Source organism: Phodopus roborovskii, unplaced genomic scaffold (assembly GCF_943737965.1).
Source record: "Phodopus roborovskii unplaced genomic scaffold, PHOROB, whole genome shotgun sequence".
Classification (NCBI taxonomy): Eukaryota; Metazoa; Chordata; class Mammalia; order Rodentia; family Cricetidae; genus Phodopus; species Phodopus roborovskii.
The window spans coordinates 22,113,000-22,138,683 of record NW_026126571.1 but is presented as its reverse complement, the minus strand read 5'-3'; the positions used below and the strand labels follow the sequence as shown (position 1 = coordinate 22,138,683).

Here is a 25,684-nt window from a genome sequence, read left to right as displayed (position 1 = left end):
TTTATTTCAGATTTTAGTCATTTATATCTGTGGTTTTATGACCCTGGAAAGCTTAATGTGGGGTATATTGGGGGAGGGAATCATCAGCTAAACACTTCCTTTATAAATTCTTCCCTGGATTTGTATTTTTCTGTGGTTAGAAGCAAAGACTTTTTTTTTTTTTTTTTTTTTTTTTTTTTTTTTAGGAAATACTAACCATTTTATTTATGACCTGTTATATTAGGTCCTTTACTGTAGGTGTTGTTTGGTGTTTTCCTACTGGAGTTCATGTTTTCCTGAACTGAGTAGTTAGTAGCACTCCCTTAAGAAGCAGTTGGAGTTGGTATATTATAGCCTTAGTCTTTAAATTTGCATTTTTACTTAAAACAGTTGTGGGGTAGGGGCCAGCAGATCCATATGAAGCAAGAAGGAAATACAGTTCAGTGTGACTCAGTAGCCTGTGTAGGTTCAAAGTTCCAGAGTTAGGCATATTTAAGTACAGTACCATTTTGGAAAAAAGTTTTCTGGTAACAATGATCTCAGTCCTGTGTGTACAATAAAGCTTAAAGTGTGACTACATTGAAACCGTTTTGCAAAGTACATGTGACCTCTTCCATAACGATGGGTTCTATAGCTTAAAGGCCTAGGGAAGGATCTAGTGTGGTGTCATTCATACAGATAACTTAGAGGAACCCAGGTTATAAAGTTCATGTGATATTTTCCCTAAGGATGGGTTCTATTGAGTGAGAAGCAAATGTAAAGATAAAGGTCTCAGGAGGAAGAGTCCTGGCCCTGCAGGATAAATAGCACAGGTCACCAGGCTGTTAACGACTTCTACTCCCAGCCTTCTGTCTGGGAAGCAGGTATGTATCCTTTTGTTAAAGAGATAACCCTGTGTGTTTAACATTCCTGGTTTCCTTAGTCCTTACCTGTGAGTACTCTGTGCCCTCTACACAATTGGCTGTGTGTGTGTGTGTGTGTGTGTGTGTGTGTGTGTGTGTGTGTGTGTGTGTATATGTACCACACATATTTTATACACACACACGTTGTGAATTTTTCTAACAGAAGGATAATAGGCTGAATGATACGCAGTAGGTAGAATATAAAGTTTTGTGAGTTCACTTTTTAAAAGAAAACTAAAATTGTAATATTTAATGATAAAAACTGATTTATTTGAGTTTTTTTTTTTTTTCAAAAACAGCTGAAAATTGAAAAGACCATGAAAGAAAAAGAAGAATTGGTAAAGGTGATTGCTGTTCTTGAAAAAGAAACAGCACAACTTCGAGAACAAGTTGGAAGAATGGAGAGAGAACTAAGCCAGGAAAAGGGACGATGTGAACAGCTGCAGGCTGAGCAGAAGGTTTGTTACACCATTTCAGAAAGGAAGTAGTTGGGGAGATTGAAAATTAGGTCTTGAGGAAAGTAACTTGCGTGTGTGCGTGCGTGCACGAGTGTATGTATACACATACATATATACACATATAATATAAATAAAATATTTTATGTTTTGTATGTATAGGTGTTTGGTCTGTATGTATGTTGCTTTTCACCATGTGCATGCCTGTTGTCCTTGGAGGTCAGAATTGGGGTCTGGTCCTCTGGGTGCTAGGAATAGATGAGTCTTCTGCAAGAGCAACAGTGCTCTTAACCACTGAGTCATCTCTCCAGCCCCAAGAATGTCAGTTCCTATTAATTTCTGCCACAACCTCTTTTACATTTTAAGAAAAGTTTTTAGGTACCAGGCTTGTTGATGTAGATCTCTGATGACTCTTTCGGTTTTCTTACTATGTAACCCAATCCTTGAACTCTTGGACATCATCCTTTGCCCTCCTAGTACTAAGATACAGGCATGAACAAATAATACATCAGGCTTCTTACAACTGTTTCTCAGTATTTTATATCTAATTCTATATTTGCTAGATTTGAGGAGGGGTGTGGGGTGTGAAAAATTTGTATAGGAATAATAATAAATGGAAGTTAGGATGAAAAAAATTAAAATTACTCTTTAAAAGCCATAATTTAGCTAGGCATAGGGGCACATACCTGTGATCTCAGTACTTACTGAGTCAGGAAGACTGAGTTCAAGACCAAGTTAACAACAGCATAGGCCACATAGTAAGAGCCTTAACTCCTAACATCAACGCAGCAGCAGAAACAAGGCAGAACTCAGTAACCTGAGTAAGGTTCTTAATGTGATAGTCTGTCCGTTATCCTCAAAAACAAAAAACAAAAACAAAAACAAAAAAACCCTACCTAGTTAAAATGGGCATTATTTCTTGAGCAAAGAAAACTATAGAAAATGGTAGCACCTGGTCATTGGTTATGTAATAATTCTCACAAAAGATTATGTGCATCACATAATCTCTATCCAGTTGTTATATCCTGGATACAACCTCATGCCTGTGGACAGGATTGAAGCTTTTCAGTTGTGAGTTTCTTCTATTGTTTTTCTGGCCAACAAGGCGACTGCTTAGTAATTATGAATTGAGCCAGTAGTCAGTGATTGTTACTCCCTTCCCTTCCTCCTCCCTTTCTTCTTTCATCTTAAGACCAGGCTGACCTCAGGCTTGCTTAACTTACCTCAGCCCCCTGAGTGTTGCCATTACAGGTATGTGCTATCATACACAGCTTGTGGAAAAGAAAATATTTGGACTTAGCAATATAATAGCCACTCATTTGTATGCTTTGTTATACTTGACTCAAAATTGAACCATTTAGCTATTGTCCTAATTCATGTGATGAAGATATTTTAAGCTTTAAATTATCTGTTTAAAGTAGGTTTTATTTTTATCTTTCTTTGTATGTTGTAGCCACTTTGAATATTTATTTTAGTCTTTTTGAATTAATCATAGCACAGAACGGTAGGAGCAGTGGTTTACATATATAGACATGTATTGTACTGCTTGGTTGGCACTTAGTGGTGCACCCTAGAATGGGTATTTACTTCAATAGTGTCATGAGACCTGAATTGTCAATGACATAAAAAAGTAAGATGTCAAAACTAAAAGTGAACTAATGAATTTATTTATTTATTTATTTATTTATTTATTTATTTATTGGTTTTTTGAGACAGGGTTTCTCTGTATTGTTTTAGAGCCTGTCCTGGAACTAGGTTTGTAGACCAGGCTGGCCTCAAACTCACAGAGATCCTCCTGCCTCTGTCTCCTGAGTGCTGGGACTAAGCGTGAGCCTAATTAAATTTTTTAAATTTAATTTTTGTTGCCTCCCCTCTGGTGGAGAAGTTAGGAATAGGAAATAACATGTTAATAATTGATATACTAATAGTTCAGGCAGCATGTATGTGGTGGTGCACACCTATGATCTTAGCACATGGGAAGCTGATGTAGGAGTGTCAGAAATTTCAGCTACATGACATTGTTTTTGAACAAAACAAACAAAATAAGAACTTGGGAGCTAGAGAAATGGCTTAGTGGTTGAATGAATTTGTTCTTCAGTCTTGAGGACCAGGGTTTAGATTCCAGAACCCACATAAAAAGCTGAGTATCATTGCAAAAGCCTGTAACCTCAATATCAAGCTGGGCAGAGAAAGAAGGATCACTGGGGCTTTCTGGCTTCCAGCTTGATCAAGAAAGCTCACTCAAGGGGGAGACTGCATCAAAAGAGGTGGAGAGGGATTGGAGAAGACTTAGTGCCCGTTTTTTGGCCTTCCGTAAGTATAGGCTTGCACATCGTGCACACACTTGTGTGCATAGTTTCACATGGGCATCGTATATACTCATTAGAATCCAAAACAATAAAAAACAAAAAGATTGAGTTGTGGAAGTTTGTTAGAACTTCATAGTCTTGGATTAAACAATTTGGGGAAATAAATGTAGGATTGAAATTGTAAGAATTCAAAGCCAGATGTAGTCCCAACTATAATGAAACCTTTTTAAAAAGCTTATTTATTTGAGACATGGTCTTTCTTCATAGTTCTGGCTGTTTAGGAACTCACTCTGTAGATCAGGCTGGCCTGAAACCCACAGAGATCTACCTGTTTTTGCCTCCCAAGTTCTGGGATTAAAAGTGCACTTCCACACTGGGCTTCTTCTTTTTTTTTTTTTAAAGCATAGGTTTCTGAAGTATACAGGATTTTGTTTTACTGACACTTTGTTGTTGTTTCTAAGGGCCTACTTGATGTATCACAAAATTTGAGAATGGAAAAGGAAGAGTTTATGAAGAGATACAATGATGCTACATCTAAAGCTCAACAGCTTGAAGAAGATATTGTGTCAGTGACACATAAAGCAATCGAAAAAGAAACTGAGCTAGACAGGTATGACTGGTGCTTTAAAGAAATGGCTTCAATGCTTAACAAAGGTTTATGGTTTATATTAATGTTTTCTCATCTTAACACAGTTTGAAGGATAAACTCAGGAAGGCACAGCATGAAAGAGAACAACTTGAATGTCAGCTGAAGACAGAAAGGGATGAGAAGGAGCTTTATAAGGTAAAGCTCCATTTCTATTATCTGTTCCTTTCTTATTCCCAGTGGGCTTTTGGGGTTGGGCATTTAAGAACAATTCAGCTGAGCTCCTGGTCACTTGTGTCATTGCAGTCAGGAGAATGACAGGGCTGTAGTCAGCTAAAGGCTTCAATGGGGTCTTGGGGGATATACTTTGATGGTTGATCATGCTTTTGTAGGGAGGTCCTTATGGCTTTTGTAAGAGGCCCTTCAGCTATCTCTTGAAGGCCTCTTGTGTGTCTAATAATCATGGCTGTAGCCTTCAAAGTGAGCTGTCTAAAATGAGAAGGAAACTAGAGGAAAGCATAACCATAATGCATTTTGTCTAAAAGCTTGTGTTTAGAAAATTTGCTAGTGTTTTAAATATGTAGTCAGTACACTATAATTAAAGAAGTTTAATGGTAACAGATTAGTTGTCTATCCGAATTTATATAAAGTGTTTCCACCTTTTAAGAATATACTTTTATACAGAAATGATCATACTTAAAAATTTTTACATTTATTTAATGGTGGGTATATGTGTGTACACAATTGTATGTACATGAGTATGGGCATGCAGAAGCCATGATGTGTGTGGAAGTCAGAGGACAGTTCTGTTTCCTGCTACCTGGGGTCCTGGCATTGTCACAGCTATCAGGCTTGGTCACAAGTGTTTGAACCCTTGTTGTCAGCCCCCTGATCATATTTCAGATTGGCTCTTGAAAAAATTTCCAAAGATTATAGTTTTATAAAATTACCCCCATTGCTTGTCATTCTTATCTTTAGAAAATTTTCCATCCTTTTAAAGCATTCCTGAAATATGAACTAAATTAGCTTAACCATGGGGCCTTGGGTTGAGACTAATTTTCTTAAATATCTAAGAAACATTTCCTGTAAAATTAATGGTTTAGAATATTGCTAAATGAGTAAGGTACTTGTACTTAAGTGTGAGAGCCTGAGTTCAGATCCCTAGAGTCCATATAAATTTGGACACAATGGCAAGTGTGTTAGGGTTTTAACCATGACAACTCTTATAAAGGAAAACATTTAGTTTGGCTTACAGTTCAGAGGTTCAGTCCGTTATCTTCATGGTAGGACATGGTTGTGTTCAGGCAGACATGGTGCTGGAGAGGTAGCTGCTACATTTTGATGTGTAGACTGTCTGAGCATATGTGAGCCCTCAAAGCCTGCATTCATAGTGATGCACTTCCTCCAACAAGACCATAACATTTCAACAAAGCCACATCTCCTAATGGTGCCTTTTGGAGGCCATTTTCTTTCAAATCAACACAGCATGTCTGGAATCCCACTTTACTATAAGGAGGTGAAAGGTGGAGATAAGTGAATTCCTGGAAGCTGTGGACCAGCTTATGATGTATTCAGTGGCAGACAAGTGACCCTATCCAGAGAAGGTGAAAGACAGTAGGTAGTGTTTTAGAAGTGATGCTGCAAAGGTTTGGGCTGCTGACAATGTTGGAGAACCACAGATATATTTCACCCCTAGGAGCAGGAATTAGTCCTTTGGCTTTCTTTCTGAAACAATGAAGAACGAAGTGCAAAAACAATTCATTTAAAAACAATTAATTTCTCTCTAGTATGTAAAAAATTGTATATGTATTCATGTGTACATGTATTTGCATGCATGATGTGAATACATAATTGTGAGGGCTGGGACTTATATCACAGTTGACCTATGGAAGTCAGAAGGCAACTTTAGTCTCATGGAAATAGACAACATAGTACTTCTTATAAACAAAAAGTAGAATTGGGCTGGAGATAGCCCCGTGGTTTAAGGGCCATTTTACTAAGGACCAGAGCGTGGTTCCTAGCGTTCACATTAGGTACCTTACAATCATCTACAACTCTTTGGTACCTCTGGCCTTTGTGGGCACCTAAACTTTGCATGCACATACAGTCCTACACATATATGCATCATTAAAAGAAAGAAACCTTTTTTTCCCTTTTTTTTTTAGTATAATTGTTTGAGATGTTTTGAATATATATCTTTTTGTTTTATGCCTATAGCATGATGCTTTTCTCCACAAAACACCCAAACATATTTACATTTTAAAATAGAAAATAAATGATTAAGATGACGGAAAAGGCTTTAGAGATTATGTAATATAGTTAGACATTAGAATTAACTGCTATGGGAAACAAAAACCTTCCAAAAGCTGCATTTTGCCCCTGTGTGCCTGGGTAGCCATTTTACAGAACTTGGGTCTCCTGACACCCAGGTTTTCCTTTGGCATTTTTGAATGAGAAAGAAATAATGGCATTTTAGACTTTGAGTAATTTGGATTATGATGCTAGCAAGAATACTCTTGATGATTTCAAACACTGTTGTCACAGGTGCATTTGAAGAATACAGAAATAGAAAATACTAAGCTTTTGTCAGAGGTACAGACTTTAAAGAATTTAGATGGAAACAAAGAAAACATGATTACACAGTTCAAAGAAGAGATTGACAAACTGCAGTCGTGTTTGGTTGAAAAGGAAAATTTGTACAGGGCTCTCCTGCTTACAGCCTCAAATAAAGTAAGTACTTTAGAAAAATATGGTTGAAGATTGTGAAACTTACCTCTAGTATGTTTGGTTTTACTCTTACTTTATAGTCTTACTAGCTATAAAACAATTCTCCTTTTTAGTTTTTATTTTATTTTTATTTATGTGTCTGTGGGTGAAGCATGCAGAAGCAGCAATTGCATCCCCTGGAGCTGAGGTTACTTAACCCTAAAGACTTCTCTAGTTGCTCAACTGTTTCTTTTGAAAAAAGTTTCAAACCACAACAAAGTTACTCAACATCTCCTGCCTACATTTCCTAAGTACTGGGATTATAGGCACCCACCACCTACCTAGGCTCTTGCTTTATGTAGCATGCTGTATCTGTTCTAGCACTGTACAGAGCTCATCCTCATCTTTTCTAGTGGCTACATAGTATTGCATGGATACATTCATCTTTATTGCATAGCTTTTATGGATGAGTATTATATTGTTTTGGCATTTTGATGTGAATTACAATGGAGATATAGTTAATGCAACTCTGAAAATGTTAGAAATTGATGACATTTACAATTCCTGATTAATTCTACAGTTGATTCTATTTATTTGATTTGATAAGATGTTAACTTTAAGCATCTTTTTAGTGTTTAAGCAAGGCTTCAGTGAAAAGCGCAATTTTTAAATACCAAGGAAAATGATTACCAATTGCTACAATGTTTAGTAGATTGTATTGAGGTGTGAGTTTATGGTTATAAAAGAATATTGGTGAGGGTACAAGCTAAAAGTTAGTATTTTTTTTTTTTTTTACTGTATGGTTATAGAATTTTATCACACACACACACACACACACACACACACACACACACACACACACACACTTACATTTTAACTCAAATGAGGATGTATGAATGTGGGTTATATGTGTGTGTATCTGTGAGTAGTTTTCCAGAACTTTTTTTTTTTTTTTTTTTCCCTCCCCTTCTCATTCTATAACCCTAGCTGGCCTGGAACTCACATAGGTCCGGCTGGCCTCAAATTGATGAGATTGTCATGTTTCTCCCTTCTGAATGCTTGGATTAAAGATGCTCGGCCCCATGCCTAGCCCTAAACATGTGTTTGTTATTGATGGTGGTGGGTTTTTTGTTTTTGAGTTATAAAATGCTACTATGGATATACTTGTAGAGCCTTTTCATGATATATCTGCACAGTATTCTTTCTTGTCATCCAGAATCTGTTTGTCAGTACTTCTGTAGTTTACTGTTTTCAGATTTTCTGAGCATACCGCAGTCAATATTCTTATATAGTTAAAATGACACTGGGCACATGGTTAAGTCTATAGAATAAATTCCTTCAAATGGAGTTGGTGGACTCACAGGCACTTTAGTTCGGATAGTTATTTTCAAATCATCTTTTCAGGAGATATTATACTGAGTTTTTCTCCCAGTGGTGTAATACATGCTACTGTTTACAGTGGCTTTGTAGATTTTCATTGTGTGGAGGTATGGTGTGGCATAGTTTGTTTAGTTCAAAACAATTTTATTTTAGATACCTTAAAATCTTCATGATTTTTGTTATTTTAAAAAAAAATTATTGAATTCTGAAAGACAAACCTTAGTCTGCACCATTAATAATTTTTCTTGAATACTTTTGAAGGTAAAATTGCTAGATCATGACCCAACGGAAGTTTTAAGGTGTTGGTGAATCTTAAAAGTTTGCTGGGAGAGGCTATGTCAGTTGGGGTTCATGTAATTGTGAATGTTCCCATTTCTCCAGACCCTTTTAAATAATAGATTACTATTTTATCATAGTCAGTTTGAAAAAAAGCATTTGTTTTAACTTTGTTGATTTGTAACTTTAGTGCATTATAACTTATTTAATTAATCTTGCTGGGCATGGTGATGGTGCATGCTTTTAATCCCAGCACTCTTGAGGCAGAGGCAGGTGGACCTCTGTAAGTTCAAAGTCAACTGGTAAATTCTAGGACAGCCAGAGCTATGTAGATCAAGCATGTCTCAGGACAAACCAACAAAAATAGTAATAAATAAAATCAGTTTTCATATGTTTGACCATTTAAGGTGTATATACTCCCTTGTGATTGGTTGGAAAAAAATACTTAATCAGAGTAGTATTAAACTTTCCTTGATTTTTTTTTTTTAATTAAAAGGAAATTTCCGTTAGTTAATGTTTATTGTTTTTCTTACAAAGAAACCATTTAATTGAGGGGGCTCACTTACAGTTCAGAGGTTCAGTCCGTCATGGTGGAGAGGATAGCGACATGGAAGCAGAAATAGCAGAGCATACCTTGTCTTGCAGGCAACTGAAGTGACTGCCTGTCACACAGAGGAAAACTTTAGAAAAAGAAACCTCCAAGTCTGCCCCAGCAGTGAGTGACACACTTCCTCCAATAAGACCACACCTACTCCAACAAGGCCACACCTCCTAATAGTGCCACTCTCTTTGGGGGCATTTTCTTTATTACATTCCACTCCCTGGCCTCCAAAGGCCTATAGCCATATTATAATTCAAAAATGCATTTGGTGCAACTTCAAAAGCCCCAGAGTCTGTACCAGTCTGAAACTTGTTTCAAAGTCCAAAGTCTCTTCTGAGACACATGGCAATCTCCTAACTGTAAACACCTGTAAAAAAAAATCAAAATCAAAAATCAGATAAATACTTCCAATATACAATGGCATAGGATATACATTACCACTCCAAAATACAGTGAAGAAAGCATAGGGAGGAGATGCTGGACCAAAGCAAGACCAAAAACCAGCTGGGCAAACTCCAAACCCTGCACCTCCGTGTCTGGTGTGAAAACGCTCTTCACATCTCCAACTCCATTCAGCTTTGTTGACTGCAGCACACTTTGTCCCTTGGGCAGGTTCCACTCCCCTGTTAGCAGCTCCCCTCAGCAGGTATCCCATGCCTCTGCCATCTCTTAACATACTGGGTAATTACGAAACTCCAGCTGTCCAATTTCTGAGATCACTCACAATCTTCTGGACCCCTCCAAAGGGTTTGGGCCATTTCTCCAGCTCTGCCCACTGCGGTGTGCACAGCTTGCCTTCTAGGCTGATTCCACCCCACTGCTGCTGCTGTTCTTGGTGGTTTTCTCATGGTGCTGGCATCTCCAAAATGCTGGGGTCCCCTGCTGCAACTGGGCCACACTGTCACCATAGCCTCTTGTTGACCCTCCTCATGGTGCCAAGCCTCAACTTCTTTGCTTGACCCCATCAGTCCTGGGCCTTCAACTGCCACCGAGGCTGCCCCTTCACCAGTGTTCCTGGCTTCTGGCAGTGCCAAGCCTCAGGTGCTCTCCATGACTCCTTCGTGCCCTCAAAAACCAGTATCCTGACCATAGTAACTGTTACAAAGAAAAATTTAATTGAGGTGCCTCACTTTATAATCCACCATGCCTGGGAGCATGACAGTATGCAGGCAGGCATGGTGCTAGAGAAATAAATAGTTGAGTGTCCTACATCTTGCAGATAACATGAAGTCTGCTTTCTTGACACAGAAGTTGATATGTGATAAAACTATTAAGAGTCGAGAAATGGCTCAGGTGGTAGAGAGCTTTTGTAGCATGCAGGGAGCCCTTTGTTCATTCACCGTAGTGTATGAATGAGGCATACACACGCACACATGCAATGAGGCATGCACACACGCAAACTGTGCCTGTACTTAGGAGGTAGAGACAGGATCAGAAATTTAAGGTCATCTGTCCTCTGCTACATAGAAGTCCAGGCTAACCTGGCCTATAAAAACCAAATTCAAGGATACTGTTATGGTTAGATTTATGAAGATTTTGTACACCCCAGCAGTATATGGTCATTTAACATGTTTTCCTTTGAAAACCAATATTGAATTGAGTTTTATGTTATGTTTACATTATTTTAGTAGACTAAAAATAGGACTTTATATTTATTATACTGATGGCAGCTAAATATTTTATTAGCTGTCTTTTATGTTTGAAAAAGAAACATCTTTGGATGTTAATTTGTTCTAGTGAAAAATGAGAGTTTTGGTTGAGATAATGTGGGGACAGGTAGAGAGAGTAGGGTACAGGTATTCACATTCATTTGGTCTCAGCAGCTTTCTTTTGTGTTTTGGTTCAGTCAGAAATTTAACCACTGGATATGTTAACTGACTTCCTGCCATACATAAAGTGTAGTAGTGAACGGGGGAGGGCTGTTACATGAGAAACCTTAAAGCCGTAGTCATGAGTGGAAAAGCATTATTTAATTTAAGATTCTGGAACTGTTAACTTTAAATTTTAATGTTTTAAATGCAACTGTATATTATTGGCTTTTCTTTAGGAGGATACAGTATTTTTAAAGGAAAAACTTCGTAAAGCAGAGGAGCAAGTCCAAGCGACACGGCAAGAAGCTATCTTTCTGGCTAAAGAACTCAGTGATGCTGTGAATGTTCGTGATAAGACAATGGCAGATCTACATGCTGCACGCTTAGAAAATGAGAGAGTGAAAAAGCAACTGGCTGATGCTGTGAGAAAAGACCAGGTAATGCAAGTTAGTTTTACAGCTTGATCCCCAACACAACGATAAACTCCATAAAAGACAGGAGACTGTTCAGGCAAGTTAGGTCAGGAAGACTGATTGGTTTTTTTTTTTGTGTAGTCCTTGCTGTCCTGGGACTCAGAGATCTGCTTGCTTTTGACTTCCAGGGTCTGGGATTTAAGACATGTACCACCGCAGCCTGGGCAAGACTAATTTCTATTTATTCTGTTAAATCATTATAATTTCTTGGGTTGAAAAGCAAACTTCTATAAGTATAATTTTTAAAAATTTGATTGTTTGTGAATTTCATATCATGAACTCCAGTCCCCCTCATCTCCCCATTTCTCCTTGTCTGCCCTTGTAACCTCCCACTCCAAAAGGAAAATAAAATAATAAAAAATAAAAATTAAAACTAAAGGGGGAAAAAAAATCTCACAGTGGAAACTGCAGTTTATCACAATGTGTCACCCAGTGTACACTTTTGCCCAAACAGCCTTACTTGCAAATGTTTATTATAATTAAGCATTGATCTGGTTTGAGGCCTCTGGCTTCTGCTACATTATCAATACACACATCAGGACTCCTCTCAGACACCCTGCTGTTACCCTGTGACATGGAGATCCTGCATCTTCAGTTCTTCAGCATTAGTGCCTTCATGTGGCCCAACAGTTCTTAGATGGGGTAGATGTCGGGGAGGGTCAGCGCAGAGCCTTAGGTATGGGTCCGAGTGATAGCTGAGTTGGTCAGTCCACCCGCTCTCCTATGTCCATGCCACCAGGGCCAGCTTTCCCCACTTTGCTCAGGTGAGGGGCAAGGCCAGCTCTACTGTGCTGCCCAGATGAGGTGCAAGGGCCCACTCTTCTGAGTGCTGCAGCCAGTGAGGGGCAGGGCCGGCTCACCTCTTGTGCCGCCAGGGCCAGTTTTAGTGAATGATGATAATGATGATTGTTGTTGATTATGATAATGATGATGATAATTGTTACTAATTTTTTTTGGGGGGGGGAGAGAAAAAGAGTCTCTTTATATAGCTTTGGCTGTCCTGGAGCTCACTCTGTAGACCAGGCTGGCCTTGAACTCACAGAGAGCCACCTGTCTCTGCCTCCTAAGTACTGGAATTAAAGGTATGCGCCACCACCGCCTGGTATGAAGCATTATTCTTAATGTCATTAAAAGCTTCTCTATTATTATATATTTTTGATGCCAGATGGAGATTGCTCTGTGTGCAATTTCTATTTACTAGCTATATAAAATGGCATTGTGGTTATTTAAAGGAGTTACATACATGTGAGTTACATTATTGCTCCATGTGAAGTGAATGATTTTTTCTTCAGCTTTTTGTTTTTAATTAAAAAAAAATTTTTTTTTTAAATTTTATGTGCATTGGTGTTTTGCTATGGGTGTCAGGTCCCCAGGAACTGGAGTCACAGACAGCTGTGAGCTACCATGTGGGTGCTAGGACTTGAACCCAGATTCTTTGGAATAGCAGTCAGTGTTCTTAACTGCTGAGCCATCTCTCCAGCTCCTTTTCTCTCAGCTATTAAGTAAACCTTAACTTAGAGTATAAAGCCCAAACTCCAAAACAAATATAAATTAAAAGCCATAAAAGAAAAGTTATGGAAATGAAGTTAGGATTTGTTGTTACATTATGAAGTATCAGAATTCTTTCTGTATCAGAATTTGTTCCTTAATGGAAGTCTTTTCTTTCTTTTTCTTTTCCCCTAAGGAAAAGACTGATACACTGGAACATGAACTGAGAAGAGAAGTTGAGGATCTGAAACTTCGACTGCAGATGGCTGCAGATCATTACAAAGAAAAGTTTAAGGAATGCCAGAGGCTCCAGAAACAAATAAACAAACTTTCAGACCAGTCAGTAAGTGTCACCGAATTCCTCTGAACTGAAACTTTCCTTTGTCAGCCTTTCGTTTGAAATAAAATGTATACCATTCAAATATTAACCTTTTAAATGTAAATTATCAGTTTTTTTCTAAGCACAAACTGTGTTGCATTTTTAAATGTAGGTATAGATGCACGTTAAGGGGTGGTTTGTAAAGGTCAGAAGACAATTTGTAGGAGTTGGTTATCCCCTCTACCCTATGGGTCTCCAGGATGGAACACAGGATGTTGTCAAGTTTGATGGAAATGATTTTGTACACTGAGCCATCCTGCTGGCCTGAGCTTATCACTTCTTGATTTGAAGTCAGTGGCCTAATACTATAATGACACTCCTCTTTCTGTTTAAACCTGAGATTTGTTGAGAGCCAATAAAGGAAGCCAGGTCAGCAGCAAGAACAAACCCCAGTAAGGACTCTTGTCTTTAGGCCATTGCTCTCCTAAGCTCTTGGAGAGTATCTTTGTCAATTAAAGTCAGTAATATAGTATTAGATGTCACTTGTGGCAAAGTGGACTGCTCAGTGCTTTCTTAGTTTTCATTTCCATCCTGCTCAGACCACTTCAGGAGGAGGTAAAATTCATGTAGGGGAAAATAGGTAGATTGAAAATAAAGCAAAGACATTTCTTATGTATGGGTTTATGTATTAAAGTAGAGCCCTATATTGTATTGAAATATAAGATTTGTTGCCTGAGGAATCTTGGAAGTGAAGTATAAGGAAAATATCATTACAGTATACAGACTTTTGTGTGTTACTGCTTGATGTTCTCAGGAAGAACTAGGAGAAAGGGTACATATATACCCTACTTTTGTGAAGGAACATTGTGATTCACATAGATTTTGGCTTATGGATTTTTGAACACATTATTTTACAATTTTTTAAAATTAGATTTACTCATTTTATTGTATGTGTATTGCCTGCATGAATGTGTGTACCACATGTGCTTTTGGAGCTTATGGAAGTGAGAAGAGAGCATTGGATTCCCTAGAATTGGAGTTACAGGTGGCTGCAAACCACCATGTGTATTATAAGAATCAAACCTAGGTCCTCTGCAAGAGCGACACATGCTCTTAGCTGCTGAGCAATCTCTCTAGGCCCTCTGAGTACATTTTGATTTGTGAGATTGTGAGATTTCTGTAAATAATGTAATGTGTTGTAGTGATTTCACAAGAGAAAAGCAGTTACTCCTTCTGCAACATTTCCATCAGTTAGGAAAATGATGTAGCTTTACTCCTCTTGGGCTTTCAAAATAGTTTTGTGAACTCTCTTGATTATTTACATGTCTAGTAAAGGAAATCTATATGATTTATTTGGTGACTTTTCCCATAATTTATTGTTAACCTTTGGGATAGGCCAGTACCAACAGTGTCTTCACAAAGAGAATTGGGAATCAGCAGAAAGTGAATGATGCTTCAATAAACACAGACCCGGCCACTTCTGCTTCTGCCATGGATGTAAAGGCAGCTGTGTCTTCTGCAGGTAAAAACTGATTTCTGTGTAGCGTGAGCCTCCTTGAAAACTGTATACTGATTGGATACTCTCTGCTTCCATGTATGAGAATTTCAGGCTGCTTCCATAAATTCTTGTGAGTGAAAGAATTGAGGCAAAGGGGAAAATGAATGTTTTAACGTGGGGTAAAGTTCCAGTACTTAGGAGGCAGAGACATGTGCATATCTGTGAGTTTGAGGCCAGCCTAGTCTGCAGAGATAATTCCAGGACAGGCTCCAAAGCAATACAGAGAAACCCTGTTTCAAAAAGCAAAAATAACAACAACAACAAAGTGGGGTAAAGTTATGTATGTGGTGACTGTGCAGAGTATGAGTGTAAGCTAGAACTTATCTTCAGGAGACTATTCACTTGTTAAAAACTGAGTTGGTGCCAGAAGTGCTAATTTGAAACATACAAAACAATGAAATGGAAGAATTCCTTACATTCAAAATTATGTTACAAATGTGATTATAAATACAGACCGGAGAAGGTTCTTAGAGCAGAGTGACAAAGGACAAATGTGGGAAAAGTGAAGGAGTTGAAAATCAAGATTTTGCAGCACAGTAACAATAGTCAGCCTGGAGGGTTATCTTATACGTGAGTAATTATTTTCCCTTAATGACCATCCTTCTTCCCTCCTGCTTTGTGTCACTAGGGTGTGTCTTTCATTGGATACCTGTAAGCTAATGCTAATTTACTGGGTTAAATTATTAGACTATTTAAAACATTCAGCTATACTAAGTGAGTAATGTACTTCTTTTCCCTCTTTTATATAAATCAAATAGCTGACAATAAGGAAAATAGGTGCCAGCCGAAGTATATTTCTGCTTTTAGAGTATAGTGTAATTGATGATTTAGTTTCATAAAATAAGATGTCTTAGACTTTTAAATATTTAAGAACAACCCCATTGGACAGTATGCAGCATTCCATTTATTTGATCATTGTTTAGGTTGAATATTCTTGGATTGCTTGGAAAAGAAATGCTTTCAGGTTTCAAGAGTTTCCACAAATTGGAATGTGTGGGTAAACAGTTCATTGTCATTCCCAATCTGAAAATTAAAAAATAGAAACACCTCATATCTGAAGCACTTGTAGTGCCAAATGTATTCAAAGAGTTTGAGAGTTTGTAACATTTCAGTTACTAGTTACTAGTATAGTTTGAATTTCAGATTTAGGATAGTAGCCTGTAGTACCTACTGTGATACTGATTTCATGAAGACTTAATGAAGGTTGACAAAGGGGCTGGAAGAAGAAACCGTTCTCAGGAGCATGGCTTTCTTGCTGTCTTCTTAGTTATACAAGAACAACAAATTTTGTGATACTTTAAACATATTTGTAGCAGCTTTTTAAAGAGGATTTATTACTTACTGAATGTGAATTTAGTCTGATCAAAACTGACTTAAAAATTCTCACGGAGGTCAAGTGTGGTGGTACATTCCTGTAGCACCCAACATGTAGGTGTGAATTGAAAGCCATCCTGGGCTATACAAGAATACTGTCTCAGAAACGAAACAAGACACACTCACACTCCAACATGCACTTGCAGAGGGAAAAGAGAACAACAAAAAGATCTCATACAGAATTTGGTTTTTGTTGGGTTGCACTCTACGAAAATGCTAAATGTCATGAAGCTGGATCCCCAAACTACCCCTTTCTTTTTAAAAAAAAACTTTTTGTGACAGGAGCTTACCAAATTGCCTGGGCTGGCCCTTCAGCACCCTGTATCCCTCAAGTTTTGATGCTTCCTGTCCTTGTCTTCTGAGTAGAGTTTGCAGCTCAGTTTACTCCCAGTTCTGGCTAGTCTAGGTTTTGTTCCACAATATACTTACTCAAGTTTTTCTACGGGAAGATAAAATAAAGGGAAAAACTTTGTCTTTTGAGACAGCATCTCTTACTTTGGCTGGCTTGAATTTTGAGATGTAGACCAGGCTGGCCTCTGACAAAGTACTTCCATTTTTCTTATTCATTTACTTTAATGTGTATGGATGTTTTGCCTACATGTATGCTTGTGTATCTAATTTCATGTATTTCTAGGACCTTTGAAGGCTGGAAGAGGGTATCAGATCTCTTGCGACTAGAATTATAGACAGTTGTGAGCTGCCATGTGAATGCTGGCAATCAAACCAGGTCCTCTGGCAGGGCAGCTACTGCTCTCAACAGCTAAGCCACCTCTCCAGCTTCTGGACATTAAGTATTATTTCTGCTTTTATTACAACAGAGACAAATTTTGACATGTTAACAAAGGATCATGTCTGTGAAATGACCAAAGAGATTGCTGAGAAAACAGAAAAGTATAATAAATGTAAACAACTCTTGCAGGTAAGTTAATTTCTTTTAGTGGAAGATTTATCAAATGTTAAATACCTTGCCTTAATTGCTTTCATTGATGTATGGAGGGTTTCTTTTCCTATTCTTCTATATTAATACTGCATTTGGGTTATGAGAGGGGTGTTTTGTATACTTGTGCATGTACATCATCTTGTAAAATCATGGCCATAAGTCAGTATCTTTCATTCATATGTTAAAATGTTCTTGTTTGAATATGAGTATTTGGGAATTAGATTTTTTTTTAATCCTATATTAGGATGATACATGGAAAACATTTGAACATTATAAGGGAAGTCCTTTTTATAAATTTATTGTGTCAATACCAGAAAATTGCATTTCATTTATGTGCTCACTCATGCACTCACCAGTGCATGCATGTGGAGGTCACAGGTTGGCTTCATGATATCTTCTTTAGTCACTTCCTCACAGTGCTTTTTCAGACAGGGTCTGTCATGAGTCTATTGCCATCAGTTTGGGCTGGATTGGCTACCATGAGTCCCTGGGATCAATTGTGTTTGTTGTCCTCCCACTGGGGTTACAGACATACGCTGCTGTGGCCAGTGGGTTTGCTAGGAATCTGAGTTCAGGTCTTCAGTGCTTGTGCATCAAGTACTTGACCCATCTAGCTATCTCCAAGACCTCTTTTACTACATATTTAGTGACCATATTTTCATAATGAAGAATGAGAATATTAAGCAAATGAGTTGTCTCTTAGTCTGAGTTTCTATTGCTCTGAAGAGACACCATGACCACAGCATCTCTTGCAGTGTGACAGTGCTTGTGTTTTTATTGATGCTAGTATAAAGAGACTCTGTGGTGCCTGTCAGAGGATAATGTAGCACACATGGCTATACCGTCTATAGTATTTAAAACTGCTCCTGGGATGTATACTATATAACAAAGAGATTGGGTTTTGTTTAATTTTTATTTGTTTTCATGTGTATGGACATTTTGCCTGCATCTGTGTATGCACTACATGTTGATAGCAGAGGTCATCATCAAGGGTCCTGGTAACTGTCATGCCTAATGTTCTCAAGGCTGTCGATGATGAATGTACTGCTTTCCCCCCTATACCGACAGTGCTTCTCACATGGGCCGTTCCTTTGACAAGCCTACAAGATGCCCATACAAGATGCAGTTGTTCTAACAGCCTCTCAAGGACATTAGGATCAACTCCAAAAAATGTTGACATGAATCTATAGACTTGTTTGTTCTTCAGATGTTTTATTTATTTTTTTCTTTCTCTCTCTCTAGATAGCAGTGGTTTTTATATTTCTCTGAAGTAGTAGAGTCAATTTCGCGGCAAGCCTTAACTGCTTCTCTTTTTCAAATTAGAGTGTTTTGACATAGATTTTGAAAAAGATGAAACATCAGAAGTTTCCTCCTTCATTTTCCTACCTGTTATTGGTGCTCTAGGACTATATATTTAGTAGTAGCAGGACTGCTGATGAGTTCTGGCCAAAACTAAGGGGCTTAGACTGGGTTTGTGAAGCATCACATCTTATCTGGCTAGCATGTGCAGCTCTTGCCTGATTGGATAGCCCCGTGTTCTGAGAAGAGTGGAGGGTGGCTGAGTGAATGAGTGTGGCCTTAGAAGTAGTATGGAAGAAAGTGGTGGGGATATGATCGTAATTGGGGGTGATTCTTAATTGTTACAGATACTATGGACATTAATATATGTCACAGGGAAGACAGGATCTCCATTTCAACTTGGTAACAGTTACTGGCTGACTGCTTTGTTTTTCTGATCTTCAGGTCGAACCCCCGTGTCTGTCTCTGGGTTTTTATTGCTGATGTTACACATCACGATTCTGTTTACTGTGCTATAAGAGCAGTGGGCATGGCAGTGTCAGAACTGCCTGCCTCCCTGGTTTGTAGATGTGATTACTTTGCTGGATGTGTGCTGTTGACTTTTTTTTCCTTAATGATTTTCAGAAAACCAAATTTTAATTTTTACAGTATCAATTTCTTTTATATTTTGTATTTAAGAAAGTAAAAAGTCCTGCAAGTTAGTAAACATTCCTCTGCACTGTTTCCAGGAGTTACTTGTTTTGTTTTTCTTGTGCTTAGAGATCAAATCCTGTGATCTGCCAGTGAGTTATGCCCCTGGACCGTCCCCTGGTCGGTCTAGATCTTGTAGTCAGCTTTTACTTTTTGGTTTGTGAAACATTTAGAGTTGTTTTTGTGTATGTGTATGACGTGTGGAATGGAAGGTGTGGAGTTTAAAAGGCTGGCCCTTTTTCTTTTGATTTACTCAGAATATTTTTGAGCTTTATCTCAGAATAACAAATAATTAAAATGAAATTGGCCCATTTACTTTTTGATCACTATTTGTAACCTCGTCCTTTTGTGGCATTTTGTGTTTTTAAGGAAAAAAAGAAAAGCTAAACCAAAAATGGTTTCAATTTCCTCCATTTACTTTTTGATCACTATTTGTAACCTCTTCCTTTTGTGGCATTTTGTGTTTTTAAGGAAAAAAAGAAAAGCTAAACCAAAAATGGTTTCAATTTCCTCCATTTACTTTTTGATCACTATTTGTAACCTCTTCCTTTTGTGGCATTTTGTGTTTTTAAGGAAAAAAAGAAAAGCTAAACCAAAAATGGTTTCAATTTCCTCCTCCTTTTGCAAAAGTAATACATACTTACTATGAAATGTTATAATCTTAGAAATGTAAAGAATAGGGCTCAGTGGTTAAGAGCACTGGATGTTCTTCCAAGTGACCCAGATTCAATTCCCAGTACCCACATGGCAACTCACAACTGTCTATAACTACAGTTCCAGGGAATCTCATACCCTCACACCAATGCACATAAAATAAAGTTAGACAAGTTATGGAAAAAAAAAAAAAGAAGATGTAAAGAATAGAGGTGATTAAAAAGTACATTCATGATCTTGATCCAGAGTACAAGAACTGTTGGCATTTTGGATATTTTTCTCTATAACATAGACATAATTGTTTAAAATGGAATTCTGTTATCTTTCCCAGTGTATTCTTAATATGATACTTCATGGTCAACTGACCCACTTACCTCACACCTCACTCTTTTTAAGTAGATATGTGCTATTCCATTGTGTAGCTATAAAATTATTTATTCAGTCTTGTTTTGGTAAATTTTTAACTTATAATAATCATCATACATGTGTGTTTGCATAGATACCTCCTATATGGAAATGTGGAGTTTTTCGTAATTATGCTAATACTAATTTTATTTAGGATGAGAAAACCAAATGTAACAAATATGCTGATGAACTTGCAAAAATGGAGCTGAAGTGGAAAGAACAAGTAAAAATTGCTGAAAATGTAAAACTTGAACTAGCTGAAGTAGAGGACAATTACAAAGTAAGTTTCACAGACTTGACATATTGTGTTTAGTGAACATAATGCTGTTGAAAATGTGTTAGCTATAAAATGTGAACTGAGTATATTTTCAATATAAACTAGGTAATATTTAGTTACATACAGTTTACTCACTGAACTAAGAGAATGGGTTCCCAAGTGCATTGGTTATTATGGTTTTAGTTCTTTGGATTCAAGTGGATTTTTAAAATGTATCTTTTAAAAAGGTTCTTAGTGCATATTCATTATATATAGTATTAGGTTTCAGTGTATTTTCATACATCTGTGTGATATATTTTTATAATACTCCCCCCCAAATATTTCCCCTGACACACTATAGCCTCTCGCTGGTACACCGTTTGAACAGTCACCTTCTTTGTGCCCTGTCCTGTGACTATCTTCCACCTTCTTCTCCAAACCCCATGGATTTCATTAGGGTTACTTTGGGAATCTGGCGAATAGTTATTTACAGGAGCACGGGTAATGCAGCAGTACACTGAGAAGATGTCTCTGTCTCCTCCAGCAGCCATCAACTGTCTGATCCACAGAAAAATGGAAGGCCTCGCTAGATTAAGTTCTCCATGATGGAATGTTGATGGGCCAGTCTTGTGCAGGTCTTAGGCAGGTAGTCACATTTACTGAGAATTTGAAGGTACAAAGGCTGTGTCACACCCAGAAGACAGTATTCCCCAGTACTCCACCCTTTTCTCTTTCTGCTGCAGTGTTTCCTGAGCCTTTGATGAGGTAACAAAGATGTTAATTTAGGGCTAAGCATTCTATAGTCACTTGTTGTCAGCACTTTGGCCCATTCTATAACTACCCACTGCCAAGAGAAACTTCTCTGACCAAAGCTGACTGCAGCACTAACATGGTTGTGAACGTAATAGTTAGAAGGCAGCTTGACAGGTACATATGCATCATGGCCATTTAGAAGTAGAATAGCAGAAGTCCTATGTTCTCCCTACATATGGGCTTTTGACTATATGTACACTATCAGATGTGAGTTTCTTCCAGTGGTGAATACATTGCAGGCTGTTGCATTGGTGGCATGTTTTGGTTGGCACATTGATAGTATATATAGCACACAGGCTCCATAGCTTAGTGAGACTTGATGACAGTTTCTCAGTATGTTGCTGTGAAAGTTAGCCAACTCGAGGAAGCTCACAGCTCAGTTCTAGTTTGGTTTCTTAAGTTCTGTAACCAAAGTATGTGATGTCTTAAGCAGTAAGGTCTTACTTTCCAGTTCTGGTACAGGAGCAGTGGCAATATCTTTTGTGTTTTTGGAATGGCCAACAACACATAGGAAGATAGCCCATGCAGACAAATAAAAAAACTTTTTAAAAACTATTTCATTTTATTATTATTGTAAATGTGTGTGTGTAAATTTTTGTAGTGTAATGGTCTATTGTTAGTAACTTGCTATCTTTAAATTTATCATACAGATTACTATTATCCTAAATAAAATACTGTGAGGTACACTTATTTTTGCCAGTAATATTAAGTAAGAATGTAAGAATGATAGAAAAAATGAGCAAGCTATTGGACTGGTAAATCAAAAGTATTATTCTTTTAAGGAATAAAACCATATGGGATAGATTTTAAGATATCTATGTAATTTACTTATTTTTGTGATTGAACACTGGGGAGTTATAAGTAATTTAACTTTATCTCTAGCTAATTCTTTTGTTGCACACATATATGCGTGCGTGTGGGGCCGGAACAGCTGGTAGGAGAGAATCGTATCTGTAATGGAGTAGATTAGACTTGAAAAATACCTTGAAGTCGTTAAGTTCTAGAAGGCTTAAAATAGGATTTGGGTCCTGCATGATGTTGAGAATTTTCCAGGAGGAAAGGGACTCAGAGTGTGTCCTTTTCAAAGAGACTTCACAGAGAGTAAGGGATTCAAGCTGAGGGCATAAGTACAAGTATTCTCAGAGTGGGTTGATAAAGTCCATTTCCTTTTAGATAACATTTTTTGTTTTTACTTATGTGTATGGGTGTTTTGCTTGCATGTGTGTCTGTGGCAACCAGAAAAAAGCATTATATTTCATGAAACTGGAATAGTGAGCTGTCAAGTAGGTGCTGGGATTTGACCTGTGGAGAGCAATTAAAATTCTTAATCCCCAATCCAGCTCTCCAGTTCCCTTAGATACCTTCTTGATTTGTTGTTATAGACCAGGGACATGAACGTAGACGAAGAAATACTAAAGAGTAGTTGGTTTTTTTTTTGTTTTGTTTTTTTTTTTTTTTTTTTTTTTTTTTTTTTGTTGCTGCTGTTTGCTATTTTGTTTGAGATGTGGTCGTGGTTTCCCTATGTAGCCCTAGCTGACATGGAACTTTCTATGAAGATCATGCCCATCTCAGACTCTCAGAGATCTGCCTCCCAAGCTGCGGGATCAACACCCCACCCAGCAATGGATAGTTTTATTTGTACCCATTAATGCTGTTGATTAAAAATGCCAGGGAGTGGAGGAGGGAATGGTTGTATAACTTGCTAAGCTTTCATCACACTGTTGGTTCTGATGGTGTCTGTTAACTAATGGAAGAAGATTGGTGTGGGACATTTGGTCTATACAATGCAGGAAAAAGCAATGAAAACATGTTTTACCACAACTGAAAATGGTAGATTTCCTCAGTCTTCGTGGCACATATCTGTAATCTTTACACGTGCAAGTTTGAGGTGGGAAGCAATAGGCCATTCATGTCCTGCTTGAAATAAACCTTGAGTTCCTGGGCAGCTTGAGGTACAGGTTGAGACCCTGACTCAACAGCTGGCAGATTTGGAATTTGGAAATGACAATGGTACATGAATTAATATTTCTGGCTTCTTGTGGAAAGATGAACAACAGCAAAGAAGTGATTATAGAATGTCTTTATTTGTAGTTGGGAAGGAAAAGGAGATAATAAAGAATAGGCATTAGTCCAGGCATGGTGGCGTTATACCTGTAGTCTCAGCTACTTGGGAGGCTGAGATGGGAGGATTGCTTGAGTTCAAGAGTTCTGGGCTGTAGTGCATTGTGCCTTTTGGGTGTCTGTACTAAGTTCAGCATCAATATGGTGACCTCCTGGGAGCTCCCATCAGAAACGGAGCAGATCGAAACTCCTGTGCTGATCAGTAGTGGGATGGTGCCCGTGAGTAGCCACTGAACTCCAGCCTGGGCAGCATAGGGAGACCTCGTCATCTTTTACAAATGAAGAAAAAGAAAAAGGGCAGGCATTAGGATAAAAATATTCATGCAGTTTTACATAAGTCAAAAGAGTAATTTTCAAGGTAAGGAAAGCTGCCTCCAAGGTACAAGGAATGTTTTGGAAGATAGGGCAGAAACAATGTAAAAGCCGTAGGAAGGCATGGAATGAGGTAGAATTCTGTCCTCAGAACATGACCTCGCTATTACACTCTTAATCCCACAGCAATGGAGATTTCTGGCACAGTATTGGGCCTGTCATTGTCCTGTCATGGGAGCAAAAGGACCAAGGACCTAGAGGCAGATAATGTTAGTTTGGATGGAAGGGGTTCATAAGGCCTCTGCTCCTCAATGAATATCTAGGACTTAGTTGCTGAGAGAGGGGGAGATTATTTATTCAATGGTATAGCCACTAGTAAGGAATGCATAATCCCCCACATAGGATCCTGCAAGCAACCCTAATGAAACCCATTGAGTCATCAGTAGAAGAGGGTGAAGTGGGAAGAGAAGGAATTATGTGAGTAGGAGGGAACAAGAGAGGACAATGGGAGATGACTATGATTAAAAATATGTGATGTGTATGATGCCACAATGAAACTTAGGCATAATCAGTATGTTAACAAAATTTAAAAGGGAAGCTAGGTGAGACATGAGAGTTCAGAGTGTGAGACTAACCAAGGACAAAACAAGTTCTAGGCCAGCCTGTCTACATAATTTCAAAAATAGAAAAGGGGATTGGTTGGTAATGGCAACTGATACAAAGACTGGGAACTGAGGAAAACAACTGAACTTGTTGATAGAAATTAGTTTGATAGTATAGCATTAAGTAGATCTTGTGCATAAGGAGAAGAGTAGATAATAAGAATATTAATGATAATCGTTTCTTTTATTCAGCTACAATTGGCAGAGAAAGATAAAGAAATAAATGGTCTGGCTTCGCATTTGGAAAATCTCTCAAGGGAGAAGGTATTGAGCAATGTACTTTAATAAAATGTGGACATCCTGTAACCATTCTTTGCTTTCTTTTGTTCGTCTTCTCTTTGAAAGCCAACTCCCTGGTAGTAAACATTCTCATTTCCAAGTTCCACATCTACCAGTTGTTGAGAAATAGGTCAAGTATTTAATATTACTAATTTGGTCTTCATCGCCTTCTTTGCATTTAACAGTAAACTAAGTTTACAGTATTCAAATTTAGGGAAGAAGTGAATTTCTAATTTTTTTGGTTCAGACTTAGGTATTTCCTTGCAAAGAAGTAAAGTGAACCTATTAATGTGAAACTACTATTAATGTGAAATTCAAGCTCTTAAACCAGTTTTTTTCAACCTTTCCAATGCTTCAGCCTTTTAATACAGTTCCTAAATGTTTGAAAACTTGTGTCTTATGTGTGACTTTGATGCTTGCCAATGTATACAAAGGTTATCTAATGAGTCAGGTGGCAGTTTTGGTGGTGTAGGAAATGTGCAGCATTTGGAAGATCACTTAAGGAGTATTCATGTGTTTATGTATGTATTTGTGGCTTAACCCCACTAGTGTCCTGCGGTCAGTTGTGATGCTACTCTGAGGTAGCATTGCTGTCTCTTCCAAGCTAGCACTCAGTTGTGGATGAGCTTGCTTGCACTTCAGATGCCAGCCACAGAGAAGCACCCAGGCTTCCCATATTTTATAGCTGACACTTGAAAATGTTTTTCTAGCTGACTCAGAATTCAAGAAAATAATAGTAACTTCACAATGATATTTTATCAGGAAGGATATACTTCATGATGGGTGAAAGAGATACATATGTAGGGTAAGAGTTAATGTTCCATTGGGTGTATTGTCTTTCTAGAATGTTGATATTTTCACCAACCCAGAAGTTCTCCCAGCCTCCCTGTTTTATTTTTTTCTGGAGATTCTTTATGTAGGTGTGTTTGATTAAATCAGCGACCAAATGATTTAACTCATTCTACAGCTACGCTCTTCACCTAGGAAGTGACCAGAGGATGGGGTGGGAGAGCCCTTCCCTCGAAACTGCCCTCTT

The 25,684-nt window shown here is 37.9% G+C and overlaps 1 protein-coding gene across 3 annotated transcripts in view; it reads left to right on the top strand.

The window, feature by feature from the left end:
• Positions 1-25,684, top strand: part of Tax1bp1 (Tax1 binding protein 1) — a 60,122-nt gene that overhangs the window by 20,931 nt on the left and 13,507 nt on the right. For 2 of the 3 annotated variants that reach the window (XM_051202814.1, XM_051202815.1), the window contains exons 5-14: positions 1,181-1,339; positions 4,107-4,255; positions 4,339-4,429; positions 6,776-6,961; positions 11,242-11,442; positions 13,163-13,309; positions 14,681-14,807; positions 17,036-17,136; positions 20,360-20,485; positions 24,562-24,633. In XM_051202814.1, coding sequence (XP_051058771.1) covers positions 1,181-1,339; positions 4,107-4,255; positions 4,339-4,429; positions 6,776-6,961; positions 11,242-11,442; positions 13,163-13,309; positions 14,681-14,807; positions 17,036-17,136; positions 20,360-20,485; positions 24,562-24,633 — 1,359 coding nt within the window. The remainder of the gene's footprint in view (positions 1-1,180; positions 1,340-4,106; positions 4,256-4,338; positions 4,430-6,775; positions 6,962-11,241; positions 11,443-13,162; positions 13,310-14,680; positions 14,808-17,035; positions 17,137-20,359; positions 20,486-24,561; positions 24,634-25,684) is intronic. The other variant, XM_051202816.1, reaches the window with a different exon arrangement.